The 22,619-nt window shown below is 51.2% G+C and overlaps 2 protein-coding genes across 5 annotated transcripts in view; one reads left to right on the top strand and one right to left on the bottom strand.

Moving 5' to 3' along the window:
* The window catches only part of LPIN2 (lipin 2), a 95,874-nt gene extending 86,188 nt beyond the window's left edge, over positions 1–9,686 (top strand). For all 4 annotated transcript variants that reach the window (XM_012746152.3, XM_012746155.3, XM_012746151.3 and 1 more), the window contains 8 exons: positions 582–664; positions 1,621–1,765; positions 2,475–2,623; positions 3,123–3,209; positions 4,466–4,618; positions 4,985–5,099; positions 5,756–5,859; positions 6,145–9,686. In XM_012746152.3, the coding sequence (XP_012601606.1) occupies positions 582–664; positions 1,621–1,765; positions 2,475–2,623; positions 3,123–3,209; positions 4,466–4,618; positions 4,985–5,099; positions 5,756–5,859; positions 6,145–6,289 (981 nt within the window). In that variant the 3' untranslated portion in view covers positions 6,290–9,686. The remainder of the gene's footprint in view (positions 1–581; positions 665–1,620; positions 1,766–2,474; positions 2,624–3,122; positions 3,210–4,465; positions 4,619–4,984; positions 5,100–5,755; positions 5,860–6,144) is intronic.
* Positions 9,687–12,225: 2,539 nt separating this feature from the next.
* Positions 12,226–22,619, bottom strand: part of EMILIN2 (elastin microfibril interfacer 2) — a 46,641-nt gene continuing 36,247 nt past the window's right edge. The window contains exons 5-8 of the mRNA XM_012746150.3: positions 16,590–17,015; positions 15,017–15,049; positions 14,314–14,442; positions 12,226–13,412 (exon numbers count right to left, since the gene is read on the bottom strand). Of these exons, the coding sequence (XP_012601604.2) occupies positions 13,075–13,412; positions 14,314–14,442; positions 15,017–15,049; positions 16,590–17,015 (926 nt within the window). The 3' untranslated portion in view covers positions 12,226–13,074. The remainder of the gene's footprint in view (positions 13,413–14,313; positions 14,443–15,016; positions 15,050–16,589; positions 17,016–22,619) is intronic.

The following is a 22,619-nucleotide window of genomic DNA, read 5'->3' as shown; positions in this document are numbered from 1 at the left end:
CCCAGGGAACCATACTAAATGAGCAGATCAGGTCTTCAGATGAGATCGGGCGCGTTCAGGGTGGTATGGCCGTAGACCAGATCAGGTCTTCATTTCCCAACACTTTCTGAAAAAGAGAGTTAGGGAGTTTCACCTGTTTTTCAAATATCAGAAGGGTAGTCATACCTGAGCCAAGTTCATGTCCACGTCACTGTAGAGGTTGCCTTCCAGTCCCTTCTGCATGTGCTGAGCCACTCCCAGGAGAATGAAGCATCAGTCACTTCTATCCAGCAGACATCAGGAGGTGTCTCTGCCAGGGACTTAACAAGTTTGGGCCAGTTGTATCATATTTTGTGACTTGAAATGGTGCTCTTTAAATTTTTTACTTCTAGCTCTGTAGGCACAGCTTTCTGCATAGCAGCATGTGACTTCTAGGGTTTCTGTTCTTTGATTCAAGGTAGAAAAAGTCTGTTTTTTTGAGCATTTTTAAGTTGTGGGTTCAGAAAGCAGTTTGTGTTCTCTCCTAGAGAGGGCTGCTGTTGAGTCTTGGCTTATCTGCAGGGAAAGTATTACACATTGCCATTACCATCTTGCTGTTTTAGCTGCCAGAATCCAAGGAGGGAAAATCTGAGGTGCCACCAACCCGTGACCTGCCGTCAAGCACAAAGGAGCCAGCAAGTGCCAGGTGGGCGCCCTGTCCTTCCTCCCAGCTCATGCCACTCAAGCTGCTTCTGCTTGGCCATTGCTTCTAAGTTGATCTTGGCCGCTTAGTTTAATTCTTAGAAACATCTTTCTCCTATAGATGTGACAGTAAGTGGCATGTTTGTGCCCCTGAGCAGATGACAACTGCTTTTCTAAAAAATATTATCAGCTTAGAGGAGTAAATATGCCTACGACTGCTTCCTAAATACCTGCCCACGATGGAGCCATGGAATCAAGTGCCCAGGGAAGCCAGGACTGTGGGAAGGGATGTTTAGGGGCGTTGTCCCTTGTGCTTAGACTCCCCTTGCTTCCTGTCAGGTGCCAGAGTGTAAAAGAATCTGAAGAGTGGGCTTGAGTAAATTTCATTTTCTGGGAGAAGTGGCACTCTTGGACGTGTGGGTTGGCCAGCCCTGAGAGGAGTGGCTGCGGTGTGCCGTTCTCGCCTCTGCTCACTTCCCTGGTCTGAGCTTCCTTCTCACCTCCCCTGCCTCTTTCATTTCATGTCTGTCTAAAGCCAGAGGGTTTCCTTTCTTCCTCTTTACCCTCTTCTTTTAAGGGCTGTATAAAATCTTTACTAGTGTGTTAAAATCAGTATAAGCAATTATATTGTTTTCAATTTGTAATTTTGAAAGATATACAGCCTTTTCAACAAGAGTCAGTAGACTTCATAGCATTCACAGGGCATAGCAGAGAATAACAGATTATAACCAGAACGTAACTGCTTGCCAGTTATGAGAGGGAGGAGCAGGCGGCCTTATTAGTTAATGGTATGAATATCTCAGCCATAAGGAGCTGTGGATATGAGAGAATGGCAGAGGAAATAATTCTTCTCTTCCCTAGAAAGGATTTAGGATATCTTTATTGTCTTGATCCTAAATGGAAAACTGTCATCAATGAATGCCCTGTTGCCTCTTCAGTAACTGGGTTGATGTTGAATAGGCCAGCTGAGGATGACTCCTCGAGTGATGAGGGGTCACAGGAGCTTGAAGAATCGATCAAAGTGGACCCCGTCCCTACGGAGCCCCTGAGCCACGGCAGCACAACTTCCTACAAGAAGTCCCTCCGACTCTCCTCGGACCAGATTGTGAGTCCTGTGTGATCTGTGTGGGTCCAGTGGGACTTACTTCAGTAACCGTCTGATCTGATGCACTACTTCTTCTGTCCACCCCTGTCCCCAGCTGTACACGCACTACACGATGTCATGTAAATGCACAGCCACAGTGGAACAGTGACCCTCACCTGGGGAGCCTGCAATGGTGGTTCCTCCACCAACCCCAGACCTCCTTCCTTAGTTTCTGGGAGTGACCCGAGGAAGCAGTATTTTTAACATGATTGCCCAATGAATCTTACACAGCTAACCCAGCACTGGGCCACATACTATCTCTTGGGAATCATAGCAATAGCGAAAGGACATTTTAGACACAGTTTCCCATTTTTCTTATTTATTTCCCACCCCCTGACTTTGACCCATTTTCAGTGTGAAACGGTCTTGCTGGGACCAGTAGAAGATTGCAACCAATGCAGGATTCTCAGGTTTGGAAGAAGAGCAAAGAGGTTTTGTTTTGTGAGGTTCAGAGAAATCCTTGGAATCCTAAAACACTGTTCAAGCAGTGGTCCCTCGGCCCCTGGCGTTGTGAGTTCAGCACAGGCAGGCTGTGCTCGTGCCAAGGAGACCGTCCTGCCTCTCGTTGCCAGGATCCCTAGACACAAGTTATTGTCTTGTAAATTTTTAACTCCGTTGCGAACTGTATATTATCAACTGATTTTCTTTATTCTTATGCTTTTTTAAAAAGGCAAAACTGAAGCTCCATGATGGCCCAAATGATATTGTGTTTAGTATTACAACCCAGTATCAAGGTACCTGCCGCTGTGCAGGGACCATTTACCTGTGGAACTGGAATGACAAGATCATCATTTCCGATATCGATGGAACAATAACCAAGTAAGCTCTAGCCCGTTGTCTTGTGGGAGCAACTCCGCACCCAGGGAGGCACAGTCAGTGCATGGCGGGGATCCCTCAGCCGGGGTACTCGGCCCCAGCCTCATGTGAGCCATCTGCCCTGAGCAGAGTCCACACGGGGTCATTTTATGGAAGGAGGAGATGGGTGGAGCCAGACACATTTAATGTCAAAAACAACTCTTGATAAGATTTACTTATTTGGTCTCTATTCCGAGGTGAAAACAGAATCTGTTGACATTAGGAAAGAGAAAATGAGGAGGTGTGTTGTAAATTACCTCTGAAAACTAACACCTGGCTCTTATGGGACTCCACTGTTAGAAGTACCTCAGTGGTTAGGTTTGCAGGGGACTGCCTCATGGTCTCGTGGTACTGTGGTGAAATTGACTTGCAGAGTGTGCCATTGCTTATTGGCAGCTGATACTCAGCCAAATAGGAAAACTTATCTGATTACTGATGTCTTTTCCTGTTTCTGCCCTCTTAGGTCTGATGCTTTGGGACAGATTCTCCCTCAACTGGGTAAAGACTGGACTCATCAGGGTATAGCAAAGCTCTACCATTCCATCAACGAGTAGGTATCCCTTCTCCCGTGTCACCTTGCTCTAGTGCGCTACAAGGTTGCTTTAAGAACTATAGAAAAATAGCACAAGTCCGCAGTCCCCATAAGTCATGTGCTTGTGGTCCAGCTTTTCCTGGTCTTCTTTCTCACTCCTGTCCCTGTGGCCTCACAGAGAGGTGAGTGCAGCCCCGCTGACAGCAGGCGCCCTGTGTGCCTGACATCGCATGACAGTGTCTTGCCTGTATTTTCTCAGTTAATCCTCGTGATGCTATGAGTTAGAAGCACTACCCACATCTATAATTGCAGCTGTGATTGTCTTTTCTTTTTTTGTTTTTGAGACAAGGTCTCCTCTGTGTCCCAGGCTGGAGTGCTTTAGCACAGTCATAGCTCACTGTAACCTGAAACTTCCAGGCTCAGGTGATCCTCCCAAAGTGCTAGGATGACAAGTATGAGCCACTATGCACACCCAGCTCCATAATTATTATTATTTTTTTTTAGCTAGAATTTAACAAGAAAGCTGATTTTCATTTTTTGGTTTATTTTCTGAGTATTTTTAGATTATATTTCTTTGAGCCAGGTGCAACCTGGAGTCCCAGCTACTAGGAAGGCTGAAATGGAGTCAGGGGCAGTGAAGATTACCTGAAACCAGGAGTTGGAGACCAGCCTAGGCAATATAGCAAGACCCAGTCTCTAAAAAGTAAAATAATTGTGTTTCTTTGAGTAGGCAGTGTATGCATGCATGAGGAAACAATTCACCCATGCGGTGCTCTCTCTCAAGGCGCCCTTTGAGGGGAAACAGTGCCATGGCCTTTGTGGGATCCTTATACATACATTACATTCATTGGAAAAATTATGGCTGTGCCAGTTGCCTGGGCATAATTTTGCTTTTTGTCTTATGAATTATTTGCATCTTGCAAATTATCTTTATAAATAAGATCCCTTGTGTCTTTCCTTTACAGTAGATAGTTTAAAGATAGTCCAAGGTTTTTGTCTGTTCTGTAACCAGGCTTTCATGGACTAGTCGCTGAGCAGGTCAAATCCATACTTACAAACGGAGCATACTCTAGTTGTGTGTGTGCTCCATGCTGGCTCATGGAGCAATGAAATCTTTGTAATCCTAACTGGTTTCCTGCTAAATCCAGGGATTTGATTTTCACAGCAAATGAAAGGAACTTCATTTGTATCCTTCAAAAGAAAAGTGTTTTGTTTTGTTTCATTTTTTTCCTTTAGCCAAAACACATGGGCTAACAGGATGTGTTTTCTTTCAGGAATGGCTACAAGTTTCTGTACTGTTCGGCCCGTGCCATTGGCATGGCTGACATGACCCGGGGCTACCTGCACTGGGTCAATGACAAGGGCACGATCTTGCCCCGGGGCCCTCTGATGCTGTCTCCCAGCAGCTTGTTCTCCGCGTTCCACAGGTACCTCTCTGGCAGGCCACCTTTGTAGCTTGGGCAGGGCTGGGCGCACGGGGTGTGTGTGAGGATGGACGGCAGGGTGCCGTGCCTCTCAGTTCTTTAGCTCCTGTGGAGAGTCCTGATGCGTACCCTTCACCTGGTCTGTGTCAGACACAGTAAAGAAAAGTCAAGTGCTAGGACAGTCAAGTTTTCTCCTTCCCTAAACCCTGTCACTCAAGTTTTCTTATTCATCAGACTGGCAAGGAAATAGATACCAGTTACAAAGGGTTAAAGTTGGGTAATTGTGAGCACTAAAATTTTTCAGAACCACACACTAGGGAAAACTACCACTCTGAGTTTTGTGATTGTATTTTAATTTTTTTTTCTTAGGGAAGTGATAGAAAAGAAACCAGAGAAGTTCAAGATTGAGTGTCTAAATGATATCAAGAATCTGTTTGCTCCGTCCAAGCAGCCCTTCTATGCTGCCTTTGGAAACCGTCCAAATGTAAGTGTCTCCTGGGCTCTGGATTCTGGTGTGGTTGATATTTAGAAGCATATGCTTTTTAGGGTGTAGCTGTGTCATAATTATCAAGCCAATTTTGTAAGCAAAATGAGATGTCTGTTTTGCGTAGGGGGTTTTCACTTTATCTGTTCCAAATTTCTATAGCAATTGGGGAGGTCCCATAAGTGCAGTTCTGCCCCAGAACTTGTAGCTTTCTTTTGTTTCTGTGGCTTCAATTCCATTTCCTCAGGCAGCTCTGACTCATCATCTGAGTGGCTGTAAGCCATGTCCCTGGATCTGCCCCGAGCAGGGCCTGAGGGCTCACCCTTCACTAGCACTTTCCACCTGCTTCCTTCATGGGGCCATCAGGCCTCAATTGTGGGAGGCATTTGCCTCCTGGTCCTTCTGCTTCAAGGCCCCTGGCTTCTCCTGTATAGCTGCTGATTTTCAGACTCTCCGAGTGCCCTCTGGGTTTGGCGCCACCCTCTACTTTATGTTTATGTGAAGCTCAGTTTTGGTGGCAGAACTGCACTGTGCCCAACTCCACATGTTTTCCATGGAGAATCCGAGTGTGCAGTACTCTGGCTCACAAGGAGCCTAAGAAGCGTCTCCTGATTTCTTATCACTGGAATCACCCTGCTTGATGTTTTCTTCTGCAGGATGTCTATGCTTACACACAAGTTGGAGTTCCAGACTGTAGAATATTCACTGTGAACCCCAAGGGTGAATTGATACAAGAAAGGACCAAAGGAAACAAGTCATCGTAAGTGCATCCCAGTTCTCAGCCCAGCGCCCTGCAGCCAAGGGCACGGTTCAGGACAGACAGATACTAGCTGAGATCAGGCTTAGGTTGAAGGATCAGAACTCCATCTCCTCTGTGGGTGTTTTCTCTTCCAACATAATGGTTTAAGGGGTCCCTGGTTTCCTAGACTTGGAGGAGGACATCAGCCCTGGGACAGGACTTAGGCTATCTCTGAACCTGCCTATCTAGGAAGCTGAGTAGCCAGCTTCATAACCCATAGTCTGTGTCTCTTCCCCAACCTTCTAGGTACCACAGGCTGAGCGAGCTTGTGGAGCACGTGTTCCCACTTCTCAGTAAGGAACAGAATTCTGCCTTTCCCTGCCCAGAGTTCAGCTCCTTCTGCTACTGGCGAGACCCGATCCCTGACGTGGACCTGGACGACTTGGCCTGAGGTGGCATCTCCATGGGGCGGCAGGACTCGGTCTTCTCACAGCAGGGGAAGGTGACTGGTCCTTCTGCCAACCTTGGACACTAGCTTTCCCGAGCAAGGCCAGGGGCTCCTGGAGCTGGCACTGCCATCCTCCTTCGCCTTCCCAGGCTGGCTGCTCAGGCTCTGCGGGTCTGCAACTCAGCGCCCGGAGGGGGAAGGGACGGGCTTGGCCTGGGCCGAAGGCCGTGCTCTCCCCCTTGTGGGCTGCACACATGCTTCCTGTCAAGTTGTGTGCTGGGTGCTCCTTCCATCGCATAATTTAAAAGGAAGAAAAAAAAGCTTAAAAAGAGTGGACCAAAACATTACACAAAGTAAAGTGTTATAATTTCCACTGGGCAGTTGGGATGGTTTCTCTGTGGAACCAGAGCTTTTTTCAGTGGGTCAGGGTCCTCTGAACTGTGGCAGGTCCAGTTAGTGATATTGGCCTAAACTACCTGTGCACGTTTCGCCTTTGGGCACCTTGTTTCCTGCTATACTGAATGGGACAGCTGCTCCAGTGAGCCAAGTTGGGCGGGACGCCCCCAGGATCCATGCATCAGAGCCTCTGAGCCTGGCCCCGCAGACTTGGGCTTCTAGAGGAGAAAATCCCCTTAGATCATCTCCTCATCTATGACTAATACACGATGAGAGACCTTTAAGTTATTTCTTAGATCTCACCGAAGAAGAGATCCTGCAGGTATTTGATGTCTGTAATAAAAGTACTAATGGTGAGAAGTTGGGTTTTAAAACAAACAAAAACATCCCAACAACTGTGTTTTCACAGAGGCCCCAGAAATGCAGATATACACTTGCACTGGGTCCTGGGAAGAGGACCATTCCCTCTGCCAGTTGCCTGGCTTAGGTGGACCTTTTGGTGTCTTTCTTTGGGACAGGATTTCTAAAATTCTGTGGTCCAGATTTGCCAGGGAAATGCAGTGAGGTGAAGCTTGCTTGAAGGCCACTGGTCAGCAGCATTTAGCTTTGGCATTGGAATCACCACCCTGTAATAAAGCCCATGGACACCATGCAAGAGAGGGGAGGGGTCTTAGAGCTCCTGTTGAGCATACCACCCCTCTGCAGTGTCCCCAGCCCACGTTCTGACCCCTTCAGCTGTGGATTCCTGTGGTCAGCGGTGCAGAGGCTGCCCTGTTGGACCCATGAGGGTGTGGGGTGCCCATATGTTTTCATTGAAACATACATGGCAGCTCCATTTATTGACCTGGTTGTAATGAGCTCATGTCAAATGTCCACACTAGACGGTACCAGGGAAGGGTTGTGTGCTGTCTGCCCCTCCAGGGCTTGTGATTTGCTCGGTGTTGGTGGCCACTGCAATACTGACACCAGAACTACCAGAGAGGAGAATTTTAGGGGACCAGAAACGACCCCCAGTCATAGTCCTCCATCGTTGAGAACACAGGAGATGGAGGTTCCTGAGCAGAGTGCTATTGGGAAAGTTTCATTTGCAACTCTGTGTGTCCCTGCAGTGATATTTGGGAGGCCTCTTGTTTTAGTTTGCTTTTACCCAAAATAATACTGCTCTAGAGATACGGAATAGGGGTGGTTATTTTTCCAGATTGGAGAGTTGAAAGTCCATGACTGATTGCAGCCATTTTTTCCTAGTGCTGTTGGGATGCAGAGACAATGTTTAAATCCCGTGAGCACAATTCCCAGTGGCAAAACCCAGGAGGCGCATGTTCCCAGAGAAGGGACAACACAAGCTTTCTGTGGTGCGAACCTCGCCCCCTTAAATAGTTCACAGAACTGTTGTTTAATAAGTTTATTTATATATAGTAGATTAGGGATCCTAGGTTATGTTTGTATGAAGTTCTGCCCAGTTAGTGAGTTAAAATTCTAGTAGAGCAGCCATGTAGCCACTTTATTTCATAGATGCCATCACCATGTCCTCTCGACTGCCTCCTATTCAGAGGAGGAACGAGAGCTTTATGTGCTTAACCTGAGCCTAGTAGGACTTCTTTGCATATGTGTGGTACCGAAATCATAATATACATCTTCTTTAGTTCTTTTTAGGTTGTCCTTTAAAGAGTTTTTGACTAGGTAGTTTGTTTCTTTTTCTTGATAAGCTTTTCTCTTTGGACACATGGCCTTGTTAGAAGGTGCAGTCTAGGACCTGCATCTCCTGGCCCTGTGTTGAGAGTGGCTGGTCCCTCTGCCCTGGTGTCCATTAGCACTAGACTTTGTTGCTGCAGATTGATCCAGTGGGTACATAGGCTAATTAATGTGAGTCTTTTTCCTTGTTTAAAGGAGTCCTCCTTGCTGAAAGTAGATGATTACTTTTGCTGTAATGTTAATGAAAGTTTTAAGTTTGTGCTGAAAATCCATTGCCATTTGGTACAAATGACATTTGTTCTTTCTGTGAAAGAGAGATGCCCTCGAGTGTGTTTGTACACAAATCCTTAGGATGGTGAATTGAAGCATCACCCTCACTCTGTCTTCAGTGCTGGGTGATGTCGCAGGGAGATTGTAGGCAGATTGGGCTCTACATCATTCTTTTGGTTGCTCCGTTGGTGAAATGGTCCCTTTCCTTCTTTGCAGTGTGGTCTAACTCTAGTATTTGCTTTGGTGTCCAAGTGTTGAAGCTTGTCCTGCAACATCTGCCTCTTGTCGGGCTGTGCGAGGCGCACATGTGGGCCTGGAGCATGCAGGCAGCCTCCACGTTTGAGTACTGTGTTTCGCTGTGTTTCAAAACATCTGCATGGTTTTCAACTGGAAAAAGAAAAAGCTTACGTGTGTGATGTTCTAAAATGAAAGCTGCTAAAAATCCCAGGGAGAACAGCTGAGGAACAGAGCTGGCGGGATGACTGGGAGGTGCTCTGCCCCAGCACGGCCTGCCCACTGTCGGGCCGCACGCAGCCCTGCGGGTTTGCTCATGAGCGTTCAGGCATGAGCTTTGATGGGATAAACAGAAAGAAGTCAGCTCTTTTACTTTTTGCAAGTTGGTGAAAACAAACTCTTCCAGGGAATTTTATCTTTTTTAGTATCATCCTATGTACTCTGGGAAGCTTTGTTTTCCCAATTTTTGGAGCTTGTTGGGTTTAACAAAACTGGTTAAAAATTGATTTTCCTTAAAAGTGCTCTTTCCAGGTGAAAACTACTTTTTGGGTTTTGTTTGAAGGTAAGGAATGGAGGGGAACCTTTGCTCTTTTAATTTAATAATTATGTCCAGCCTATGATGAGAGAAGTATTTTATTAGACAACAATGTCACTAATACGTTTTAAGTTGTCAGAAATTAATTGTAAACATCAGTACAGTCTCTTAGTTATGGTGAAGACAATTGTCTTAAGATGAATGGCTCATATTTTGGTGCAGTGTTTGATGTTCAAAACAAAATGTTACAAAAATAAACATAAACTGAATGCATTTGCCTGTTTCCTTTAGGGGGCATCTAAACCATTTTCTCTATACTCTTGCCAGAAATTGATAATTTCCATAAATTAGCATTTTGGTCTTTGCTGGCGCTTAAATGTATCAATAGGAGGGACTTCTTTTAGGTGCTTATTTTTAAAACCTGACTCCAGAAGTGAGGCTACACCCAGAGGAACTAACCTCTTGCTTTGTGTGTTCTGCCAGGAGATGACTCATTCATACATATGTAATTTCTTCTGTGGTCTTGCTGGTGTCCACAAGGCTGTGTTTAGCTCCTACTCCTCGGCCCTCCAGAGTGCCCCTGGGAGTCTTGTCCAGAGCCCACGACAGCCCACCTTTCATTAAAACCTTCCTCAGAGTGAATACAACTCAGCAACCCTGATGTTTTCATCAGATAGGCAAAGTGATCAAAACCCACATCTGACACATTATTTAAATGAGCATCTTTTTATCCTCTCAGATCACTGGGCCCCTACCAAATGCAGCATATGTTGAGCATCATAGATGACAGTCCCTCCATGAGCATGTGCCTTCAAGTATGGAAAACTCTTGCATTTGATGTTGCTTTGCCATGGCATGATGGCGGGGTGACGAGAACCATGGGTCTAGAGCATACTTTGGGAATAGAATGGAAGGGCTCACATGGAGTTTGATAACAAAGGAAATGGTTTTTACCCAGAGCGTCTTCTAATGCTTTAGAGGAGCAGTGGGCATTGCATCCCTGGGCTCAGGGGCCTGAGTGCAGCTTCCTTCTGTTGCACCCTTCACCCCTTGGAGTTTGCACATGTCCTTCCTTTTTCCTTCCAGTTTATAGAACAGTATAAGGAAAACGTATGTGTATGTTAAAAAGGTGGGTATGGATATAAACAAAGCCATGTTTCAGAGCTACAAGCATGGAGTGTATCTCTAATCACAAATACTCCTCTTCTTTCAAGCAGCAAAGACATAAATCGTGAGAGGCCCTCTGAGAGGTGAGTCATTTGGGAAAGCTAGATCAGTGTGCCGATCTGAAAATAATTTCTAGTGTACTTTATATTGATTTGCGTTCTCTATTGTAGGTATCATTTTGTTTTTAATAATTTAAATGAGGCCATTTGCTATTGTTACATGGTGTATAGGGAGTGGACTATCCCAGTCTTATCTCTGTTTACATTAAGTTCCTGGCCTTTTTCAGCAACAACTCCTTGATTTTGGAAGTTGTGACCATGTTCCTGATAAAGCCTCAGGGTCTGGTCATACCTCTGACCCGCAAGCTTGCTACTTCAGGGAGCTGCTCTGAACCCCACAGCCCTGAACTCAGCTGACCCTTGTTTTCCTGCTGTACAGAAAGATGGCCTTTCCCTTTATAAAGATGCCATCTCCTAAATGGGCCGGAATCCATCTTTCATCTTATTTTATCTTAAAGCAGAGGCAAGATCAGCTTAATTGGGCTTATTCTGTTTTGCCTGTCTTGGATACACAGAGCTAAAATTCACCTTTGTCAGTAAATGAGCCAAGATGCATTGAGAGAGGATGACCAAGTTTTACTTGATGATGCTCTAGAGAATCGTCTACCGAGTAGGAAAGAAAAAACATCATATCATAATCTACTCTCTCTCTGGTTCCTGCTTTTCCAGCTACTGAGCATTTGTCCCCCTTGGCACTAAGGTCTTCTTAAAGGGAGTGTGAGGAAAGAGGGCAAAAGCATGTGCACGTGCCAACTGGGTTTTCCTGAAAATGCTCGGCTGCATTGTTTTTTTTCCATGAGTCATTTCTAGGATAGCCAGGGATACTCTGACAGCTACCTTTGGCCAGTTCCCCAGCTATAGAAACAAAAGCGAGAATGCCATTCTCCCTCCTGCTTCTGGACAAAGGTCCAAATTTTAAAACAGTAAAATAGGAAACCTCTAGTTCTTGCTCACTCTCCCTAGCTGGAGGAGGGGCATAAATGAGAACTCCTTAGTGTTCAGTGGCCTCCCTGTAGTCTCATTTGCTAACAGTCCTTGGAACTCAGAGCATTTTTGCAGCATAAGAGCATGGTCTAATGGCTCAGTGCAGGCCAAGGAAACCGGAGCTGTTGTATCTATTGTCCAAATCTTGCCGTGGGGTATGTGCCTTTCCCCAGTGATACCTGATTGACCAGATAGGCCTTGCCAATCTGATTAGCAAAGACCACCTTGAGCCAAGGGTGCCTGGAGCTTTCCATGGCTGCTAGTGGAGGATTAACATGTCTGGGCTTCCCCTTAGAACAGAACACGCTCACTGTGAGAAGACCCTGCTTTCCCAGATGATCTCAGTGTGTGATCAGTTTTATGTTGGGCCTCTTGTTGCTTAGGAACCTGAGAGTTGGCCAAGCTGTGTCTGCTAGAGAGCTGTGCAGTGAGGCGGCAGGGACTCGGTCTCATCAGCCTGGGCAGCTGCTGATGAGATGCGAGTTTCCAGCATCCCCTGGAGGAGCCTCTCCAGCTGCGGGATCACGTGGGGGCCTTGACCTCCACTCACATCTGGTCTGTCTGTATAAGCCAAAAGCAAAACCCAAGTGTACATCTTGGATGCTGAGGAGTAACAGTTTTATATTTGAGATTAGTTTATTCAAGATTATTTTCTACACAGCCCATAAACAGAAAAAGCCAATTACCTTTCTATAGTTGGTTTTTTTTTAGCAATAACTTCCAGTCCATAAGGCACCAGGCTTAAAAAAACTTGAAGTGGTTTTACATCTTTATTGGCGCTCCCTGTCTTTGCACTTGAATTGTACATGCCATTTAAGGAGCCAGCAAGCTTCGTGAACAGTCTCTAACGCATCCCCGTCAGCAGTCCAGGTGAACGGGAGAGTGCTGGTGGCAGTGGTGGACCAAGTGTGGGACAGCCCAAACTGTAAACTCAGAGTCCCTGTGCGGTGGCATGGGCCACCTCAGCACTTCAGTGTTTAAACTTTTCTCCTGCATGCAGTGTAAATACAGATAGATGGTTGGCCTCAGCGTTGCTCTCCAGTAAATATCAGCCAGGGGTGTCTTAGCCCTTAGCCCAGCAGCTCTTCCCCCTCCATCAGCAGGACACCAGCCCCCAGCCGGCCCCCCTGGGGGAGCAGGTGGTGCCCAGGAACCCGTGGAGCGAGCTGGAGGCTGGGAAGATGCCGAGGAGGATCTGGCTCATGAGCAAGAGGGCCTTTCCAAGTCTTCCAGTTGTCCAGTTAGAGTGACAGAAAAACCAGTGGCCACACTGACCTTGTGCCTCACTGCCTGCCTGGACGCCGTGAGGTGTGGTAGCCCGGACAGCCTTCATGCTGGGGGAGGTGGTGGGGGCAGAAAGCTCTAGACCAGTGCTCCAGTACGTACCGAAACCAAATATATTAAAGCTTCAGAGTTTTTACAGCTCTTTCCCCGCACCTCTCCCCAGCACCCTAGAGGTGGGAAAGGAAAGGATATAGAAACACCCCACTGAACGTGGAGTACATTTCGTCAAAGTCTGTGTGCGCCAGCCTGCCCCCGGTCACCACGATGTTGACACCGTCTCCTGCCTTCAGGTGCACGACGAGGTGGAAGGCCCCAGGGCCCCCGCAGGTGTGCAGAGCCCCAGGGGGCTGGTGGTATTCCAGGAACTCCCTCCTGTACCCAGCTGTGTGCAGCTGGGCCACGCTGGCATTGGACACAGACAGCACCGCCTCCACATAGGCATCTCTCTCAGGGGTGAGGGTGGCGGTGATAAGGTAGCGCCCGTCGTATGGAGCTGTGAAGACCCCTGGGAGGAGGAAGGCAGACGTGTTCATCTGACACCATCACAGCCCCTGCCACGGGCAATAAGTTAACCTGGACGTGGGGGGCTGGCCATCATTCTAGCATTCGACAGTCCTGGGCAAACCGAGACAGCTGGTCCCCTGCCCGCAGAAGGCAGGCGATGGGGAAGCTAGTCGCTTTCATGCTGCACCCATCTGCAGGCACCCGTGACTGAGGCCACCTCAGCTGCATCCTGCCACTGACCCAGGAGTGCCTCTTGGGGCATTTCTCCCCCACTAAAAGCACTTCCAGCCAACTTAGAATCAGGCTTAGAGGGCTCAGAGCCTGGGAAGGGCCCCAGGCCAAGACGACCTCACCACGCCTGCCTCCAGGCTCTGCCCATCGAGCCCGCTTCTCCCCGGCCACCCCTGATCCTGGCAGGGAAGCCCACCCGGGGGACACTGGGAACCTGGGGTGAGTTCCATGCCCACTATCCTCTCAGGCCCCCAGAGACAACCCAGGCCTGGGGGCCAGGGCCGTGGACAGACTCTGAAGTGATTCTGTTGCAGAGCATGAGGCCCCGCCGGGGTGACTGTCAGACCCCAGAGAGGCCGTGGTGGGCTGGGGCCGGCAGAGCCTTCCTAACAGCCAGCCATGCACGAACAGCGATTCCCGTGTGAGTGCTGAATGAAGACTGGGGTGTTGACCTCACGACTGGGGAATGTCACACACCCATGCGGCTTGCAGCCTGCAAGCTGGGCACGTTCTGTGTGAAACCCGTGGAGCTGCACACAGCAGCACGTGTCCGCTCGGCATCTCCAGAGTGGGTGTCCTCCCGCCCGGATCCCAGGAGGCTGGACAGCAGAAGGAGGGCCCCGCTGCACGTGGGCAGAAGGAAGAGACGACACCACGGGCCTTTCGCTAACCTGTGTTAGGGTTGTAAACGTCCCCGTCGTTCACCAGCACTTTGTTAAAGAGGACGACGCCCCCGTCACTGGGGAAAGGCTTCTGGGTTAGCCCCGCAGAAAAAGACACCAGAGAAGGCACCGGAACCCCTGGAGCAGAGAAAGGACACGAACGGGTTGACGCTTCTTGCGCGGTTCTGTCCTCTGGAGAACGGCCTGTGGGCCAGGCCCGTTTATCTCCCCTGAACTTGGGCAGCACATCCCACCCCACGTGCCGGAGCGCCCCTGCCTGAGGAGCCTGGGCAGCGGGACAGGCTGTGGCCAGGATGTGAGACGGGAGACAGGGACTGAGCACACATGGTGGGGGCGGGGCCGGGTACGCAAGGGGACAAGTCTAGGGAGCTGCTTGCTCACCCACAAACCAGTAAAACCTGCACCCCCGGAAGCTCATCAGGACCACACAGGGCAGAGGCCCACCCAGTGCTCCCCGTGGGAAGCTGGAGCTGGGATGACGTAGGAGGGAAAAGTCTTTGTCTTGGGCCTGACCCTGGCCCGCTGGGAGCAAACCTTGGGGGGTTGGTCCACTGCAGTGGGCAGAGGCCTGTCCCAGTACTGGGGGGGAGGCTGGGCCCCAGCTCGACCCGTGTGAACTGCACTGAGCAAGGAGGCGGAAGTGCAGGGGAGAGGCAGAGACCGCAGGGAGACCGACCCCTCACAGACGTACCTGGGGAGGCCACAGGAGGTGACCTGGGGTATCCTGAAAAACAAAATGGGAATGGAATGTCAAATGAGATCCTAAACAGCAGCTCATTTTTCTGAGTTTTTTTTCCTCCCTACTCCTCAGAAGCTCAAATTGAGTCTTCGTTACTAAAGGACAGACAGAACAAGGCACCCACTCCGAGCTGGAAGCCACCTGCCACTGCTCCCTCACTGGCCCACTCTTCCCTGGCAGGGAAGAGGGCGCTGAGTCGTGCTGGATGCAGGGATAGGAGGAGAAAGATGGGATGCTGGAGCCTTGGGGCCCAGGCCAAGAAGTGTCAGACTCACATGCAACCAACACGTTTGCCCTCTCACAGCATTATCTGTGCAAGGGCTTTGCCTTCAACTAGACTGAACGCGGTATTTCTTAAGTGAACATGTGGATAGGTGGGTGGGTGGATGTGTGGATGAACACACAGATGCATGCATGGCTGGCTAGGTGCACACATCCGTAGATAAATGGGTGGATAAGTGGATGAATGGCTATATGGAAGGACGTGGATTCACGCACATGTGGGTGGTGGGTGCGAGAAGGAATGAAGGAGCGAATGAACAGATAGCCCAAGAGAGTATACATGTCTGTGATACATGGAACTAACACAAGACAAACTGTTCTCTTACAAAAGACTGAATATCTGCCTAAGAGCTGTGATCACTGCAGCTCAGGTTGGCTGAGAAAGAATAGAAAAAAGAACTGGTGAGAGCAAATGTGTGTCTGTCTGCTCAGCAGGCAGCCGCGGGCTTCGGGGGCCACAGGTGCACCAGGCTATCACTGATGGGGCACCCAGATGTTGGCAGGGCTGGGGACGGTCCCCGATGGTCAGCCTGGTCTGACCTAGAGGGGGCTGGTTTGCACTGTCCTGTGGCAGATGACATGACCTGCCCCAAGCAGGGTCATCTGTGTACACTTTACAGCCTCAAATCTGTTTCCTCATCTGTAAAATAGAACTAATGCTGGCTGCCCAGGGCTGTTGCAGGAGCTCAAGACCAGGTTCGTCCCCAGCATGTGGTGGGTTCCCTGTCTTGTTCCTCCTGCCTTCACTCTGACACCACCGTGACCACGTCAGTGATGGTGCTGGTGTCTCCCACGCTAACCAGGCACCGAGTGGGGCTTTTCTCCTGAGGTCTGATTACCACCCTCACTTTGTAGTTGAAAGAACTGAGTCTCAGAGAGGCCAGGAAGCTGCCCCAGGTGCCAAAGCCCAGGATGACACACCCCTACGGCCTCACCACTTGGCCGTGTGACCTGCCTTTGCTGTTACACAAGCTGCCAACCCACGCAGTTTCCAGGACCCTTCCTGCTGGGAAGATGGACGAGCTGCCTGTGTGGCAATTCTCTGTAATTTATTGCACCGTCTCTGGGCTGCTCCAGCCTCTGCCTGTCCGATTAGCATAAATTGGTCCCTCAGGCCTTGGCGCCCTTGGAACTTGGCCCCCAGGGTGAGACGCTGGACGGCAAAGGCCCTTCGGCAGACCGAGGTGCAGCCTGCAGGTCCGCGAAGTCCCCGTGTGCCCTCGCGCAGCTGCGCCGGCCTTACCTGGTGCGCCCGCGTAGCCCTCGGCGCTGGGGATGGCGCCTTGTCCCGTCTGGCCGTCCACTCCCTGGGGCAGGCCTCTCCCCGACACGCCCATCCTCCCCGGAGGCCCAGCCTCGCCGGTCTCCATGATGACCCCCGTGGAGCCGGGCAAGGAGGGCAGCCCTGTCCGGCCAGGCCGCGCCGGCAGGGGCAGCTTCTCCTCGGGGGGCCGAGGCCGCAGAGGCCTCTGGGGCAGGACAGGCCGCTGGCCTGGGTGCGGCCGTCCAGCGGGGTCCTCGCGGGGCGGCGGAGCACCGGGCCGCGGCGGGGCGGGCTCCAGCTCAGCCGGCTGGGTGGCGGCCTCTGCCGGCGACGGGGTCAGGGACCTGGGCATCTGCGGGGCCTTCCCTCGGCCTGGGGGCTGGGGCGCTTCTGAGGGCTCCTCGGCTGCGTGTTGGGAAAGCAGAAAGGAACACATGGGGTTAAAAACCTCGCGCTGCACCGTCCGGTTCCAGTCCCGAGTCCCCTCCGTGAGGCCCCAGGACCGAGCGCCACGCTCCTGGCTGTCTCGGGGCATCGCCCCGCCAGGGCATGCGGGAGCAACACGACAGCTCCAGCTCGCTCGGGCACAGCGGCCTCGCATCCCGAGAGGCGGGATGGGTCCGGCTGCCCTCGGGCCCTGGGGAGCTGCTGAGGGGGCCTCGGGGACCCGTCTCAGGGCAGAGGGACTTGCAGCCTCTCTGCGTACACACATGGCTGCACTCTCCACACTGGCATCACTCTTGGCTCCGGCACCCAAAATGTCCTGACTTCACGGCATGCAGACACCACAGACGTGTCACAGATTACTGAAAGGGACCTGATACCACCTCAGTCTCTATAACATCTTAGTCTTAGGGTCACCCCTGGCAGCCTTTCCAGCTGCCTGCTGAGGGACACTGCTGAGACCCCAGGCTGGCCCGGGAGTGTCGGGGAGCTCAGGCTGCCTCTGCGGCGGACACAGGCCCCAGAGGAGCGACGCCCTTTCCTTGGGCCACAGCCCCCACGTCACCAGCTGAGGGGATTTCCAGCAGCAGAACCTCCTGGTTCACTTTTCCCTGCCTCCTGAGCTGGCCACCTCCACACAGCCGGGAGCCGCATCCCTTTCCTCCTTTGAATCAGTTTCTGGAACCAGCCTTCCAGAAAGCCCTTCCTGACTCCCCCAGGGCAGCTAAAAATAGCCAGGACTGGTTGAGAAACCACTGGCAAAAGCAAAACACCACCCACCTCCTCGATCAGTCTGGTGCTCACAATGCCCGAGGTTCCAAAGCTGTGCAACTACGACCCGACACAATCCGTGACTGCACTTCCACCAGCCATCTCGTCTGGTTTTGTTTTAAAACTCACTAAGGTAAATACGGCAGCTCAAACACATGCTGCCCCCACACCCACAGAGCCAGGACGCCTCACGAGAGGTTATTTCTCAAACAGCCTTTCCAGAAAAACAGTTTTAAAAACTGGGGTAAAGGGGGTGATAGGGTGGTAACAAGAGAATTATCAGAAAAATGATTCCCAGAACTGAAGAAAATGAAAGGTCCCAGCACAGTTATTGAATAAAACATACAAACCAAGGTATATTCGGAACACTGAGAATAAAGAGAAGATATTACAAGCTTTTGAGGGAAAAAAATATAAAAAGGCATCACCAGGGTTCTCAACATAGTATTGGAAACTATAAGACAAGAGAACAATGTCTACAAATTTTGAGGGAATATAATTATCAACCTTGAATTCTATACCCAGCCAAAATATCTATCAATTATGAGAGTAAAGAATTCCTTTTAAGACAGGCAACACTTTAAAAAACATAAAAAGCATTATCTCTCAAGCACCCTTTCTAAGAAGCTATTGGAAAATGTGCTCCACTGAAACAAGGGAATAAACTGTGAAAAGGAGACATAAAGGAGAGCCCCACACACGGGGAGAGGATAAAGACACCTCCAGGACAGTAGGGAAGGCAGGCTCAGATTGAAAGCCTCAAAGCAAGTCTAGGGAATAACCAGCCCAGATTGGATCAGGAAGAACAAGAATTCCAGGAGGGAGGTCACCCATTTTTTAAAAAATGGAATTGACAAATGATCTGGTATTTTTTATGATATAAAAAAATTGTATTGAGAGGCTGTTTGGAAGGTAGAAGACTCCAAAATACGTACATAAAATCTAAGCAAATAACGTGACACTACTGCTGATTCAGAGACAAGAAGAAAAGCAGCATGACCACAGAACGCTATTTGGCTCAGACTGCATCGGGGTTGAGTATCGATTTGCTGTAGGGTACCTGTCTTGGGCACAGGGAGGAGGGGAGCCAACAGACACGTCTAAGGTCGATGAATCAATTTAGAAACAGGTGAGCATCGAGGCGGAGAAACAGCCGGAAGGGTGGCCCCGGGCCGCCTCTGTGGCGTGAGAGGGTGACGGGGAGGGGCGGTGGAGCTGGTCCTCAATACAACCTTCCCAGTGCTGTTTTGCTTATTTTTATAAAATTTAATTGTAGAAGACACTCACTGAGGGCCTGTTTCCACCCTTCGCCTCCAATCCTAGCACGCGTGAGCCTATCCCCTCCCGCCCAGGCCCGGGCCCTCGCCCTGACCTCCGGCTCTTCCTGCACCTGCTCCATGCAGCGTCACTCCCGTCCTCCCGTCCTCCCGTCTCCCTCCGCACGGGCTCCTGCCTCTGACCCAAGTGCCGAGTCTCCATCCAAAACCCGGACAAAAGAAATGCTGTTCCTCGGCCTTACAACCCTCAACGAAGCACAGTCGGCAAAGTGCCTTTCAAATAGCAAAGTACAGGCCCCCCAAACGGCTCCTTATTGCCCTCCCTATCCCCAGCAAACCCTTCAAATCAGCCCTCTTGCTCTGAAAGAAATCCGCCCTCTTCTCCCGGCCGCCCATCCAGGCGCAGTTGACTCTCCCTTCTTTATCTCCCCCTCTCTCCCTCCCTCCCTCCCGCATAGTTGTGGCTCAGGCCAGCTGATTCTAATTTTGAAATAGCCCTTGAATCCTTCATCCACACCTTTTCCAGAATGCTCTTTAGAAGCTGTTCTAATCGTATTTCTTGCCCCTAAATCTTCCATTGTTCTCCACTGCTCAAAAAACCAGACGGAATCTCCTCTGACACTCCGCGTCCCCACCTCCTCCGGCCGTCGTCAGCGTCCGTGCTGGTGCCCAGCCCTCCTCGGACTGCCCTGGCCTCGTGCCTTTGCTTGCGGGGTGCACGACCCCCAGATGGCCGCTTCTGCCACCCTCGCTGGGAGAACCAGCACCCAGCCCTGAAGCGGGGTTCAAACACCACCTCCCCACGAAGCCATCGCACGCCTGCCCTGGATCGGGAACCGGCGTGGCCTCTAGGGGCTCCTTCAGAGTTCCCGTCTCCCCTCTCTGGCCGGGGTGAGTGCTTGGGGACAGCATCTGAATTGTCTTCCAGGAACCCCCAGGGCTCGGCACAGGGCCCGGCCGGACGCGCTGAGCAGCGAGCTGCTGGGTGAGTGGAAGAAGGCTGCGTGCATGACAGGCACCGCGGGCCATGCCCCCAATCCCGCCCGCCATTAAACTGGGCACCCTAATGGTGCCAACAATCCTATTGGGGCAGTTCCGGGTCATGCAGGACAATGAAAGTTCTCCTTCTTATATCCACCACTCCCTCAGCACCCAGACTTGACACATGAAGGGAAAGGCAGAGAAGAGTCAATGGACGGAGGTACTGCTTGGGCCAGGCATCCTCAGCAAGTCTGCCGGGCCGTGGTGCCTGTGCAGTGCAGGGCCGGACGCCCCAGAACAGCCCGCCCAGCGCAGCAAAGACGACAGAGAAGCTGGTTTGCTTTGGGTCGCTGTCCCCAGCCCTAGCCCCAGCGCCCGGCCCAGCCCCAGCATCGAGGGGCTCCAGACGCACGCGTTAGTTATCCCCAAGTCCTGACGAGGACCAGACGCCACCCCGCTCAGTCTGGACGGACGCGTCCCTGGCAGCTGACTGCACTCCGAACCGAACATGTGTTTCCAATTCGGAGAACGGCCATTTGAAATGAATTCTTCAAGCCAGCCAAGGCCTGCTCCCCGCGTCAGAACTCCCGAGGAGCAGTGGGGACAGACCAGCCACGGGCCCGGCCACCCGCCATCGGGGGGGCCATGCTGTCGTGAGCAGGCAGGCAGGGCCGTGGCCTCGCCGTGGGTGACCCTGACACCCAGGTGTTAAAGGCTACTCTCTCTCCTGGAAAACTCTTTGCAAAAGCCAATTTCAGTTTTACTGAAACACAGACTTTACTCAGACGATCCCCAATAATCCATGAGGCCGATCTGCTACAACCCGGTGCCTTGCAGCTGAGTGAACAGCCCTGCTCCAGTTACGGGGGTCTGGGTTGCCTGTGACCAGGGACGCCTGCTGTCCTCCCACGGGAGCCCTGAGGGGCTGGCCCTGTACTGGCAGCCAGGTGGGGCTGGTCACAGGGCCGGAGGCTGTGGGGGACGCCTGGCACCAGCTGTCGGGGTCTGAGGTTGAGGCCTGGCCGTGGGAAAGCCGCTGAAACGTCCTTGTCCACGCAACGTGCTGCGTCTACAGTGCCCTCCTGTCCCCCAGGCAGGAAGCACGGATGTGGGTGTGCCCCGTGGGCTGCAAAACACGGTCAGGCACGGGCTTCTGTGCGGACGCGGGCACCGACCTTCCCTGCAGGACACGACGGCCGCCGGAGTGGCCTACAGGTGGGCAGGCAGGAGGAGCACCGGGCTGGGGTGACTGATGGGACATCTGGGTTGTTCTCTTGACAACACCGAACAGTCCTACGCTGAGCAAACGGCCGTCTGAATGCTGGGCTTGCCTTCGGGTGGAACGAAGAGAATAAACCTCAAGTTTGTGAGAGGGAGCACCGCATGGGAGCACCGCGCGGCAGAAGGGCCCACCCTGACGCCGGGATAACAGCAGTCCTGAGGTAGCAAGAGCGACGCCCCACGGAACAGGGCTAAACAGGAAAACGGTCCAGATTTCTCCAAAGTACAGACAACAGAACACTGAAACACAAACGCAGCTGTAATCGCCTGTTAAAATCTGCGGCGATACAGTCCGGCTGGAAGGGAGTTTGCTGTCACTGAGTCCCACAGGGCTGGCGGGGGGGGGGGGGGGGGGCTCACCTGGCTGAACATCAGCATCCCTTGGATTTTTTTTTTTTTGGTAGAAAATTCATAAGCCGATTCTAAAATGTATATGGCAATGCAAAGGAGGATCCACCTGATTTTGAGACTTACTATTAGTATGAAGCTACATTACTAAGCCATAAAGAGAGACACCAAAACCCAGCACAGAAGAGGGTCTGCGCAAGGGCCACACGCACAGCCAGCCTTTAGTCGGCGCAGCGTCAAAGCCACGGGTTTATTCTATCTCCTCTCCCCGGTCCCCTTTTCTTCCTGGGTACAGCTTGCCCTGGATGGTGTGTCCTGCTGCCTCTGGGGTAGCCTTCCTTCCACTTCTGGGACCAGAGCTGGGGCTTTCTGTTGTTATAATTCCAAATTTAATTACAAATTCCTGGGCCTCCCTTCATCCCTGCTGAGCGGGAATCTCATGAGTGAGCCCAGGAGTTCCTGGTTTTTGTTAAAGGTCCAGGAGGGTTTCATGCCTGCAGCTATGGGAAAGTTCAGTTCTCAGAACGCTGCAGTTCTAAGTTCAAGGTTACACTGGAGACGAGCAACTGCCACTCACGCCTGCTACAGAGCATTGCAGAAACCGGATGCCCACAGGGTAAGAGGGTGGGAGTTGCCAGGAGCTCAGCATGGCCTGAACATATGCAGTTTATTTGGTCTTTACATATTTCTAAAACTTTAGGACCACCACGCTATCTTGGGCCTAACCTGGCCCCAAACGCAGCTGATTGCAAGACGAGGGCCACAGCAGTCAGCATGCTGGTGTCAGGTGACACCCTGGCCCGGCTTTCTGGTTAAGTGCTCATTTGAATAGTCCATGCTCTTTCACTCTTACAGCTTAACTTAAGCAACTTGATAACAATAGGATTCTTACATCTGTAACACCCTA

This window comes from Microcebus murinus, chromosome 17 (assembly GCF_040939455.1).
Source record: "Microcebus murinus isolate Inina chromosome 17, M.murinus_Inina_mat1.0, whole genome shotgun sequence".
Taxonomy (NCBI): domain Eukaryota; kingdom Metazoa; phylum Chordata; class Mammalia; order Primates; family Cheirogaleidae; genus Microcebus; species Microcebus murinus.
Note: the sequence above shows the minus strand (reverse complement) of the source record. Positions and strands in the feature narration are given on the sequence as shown.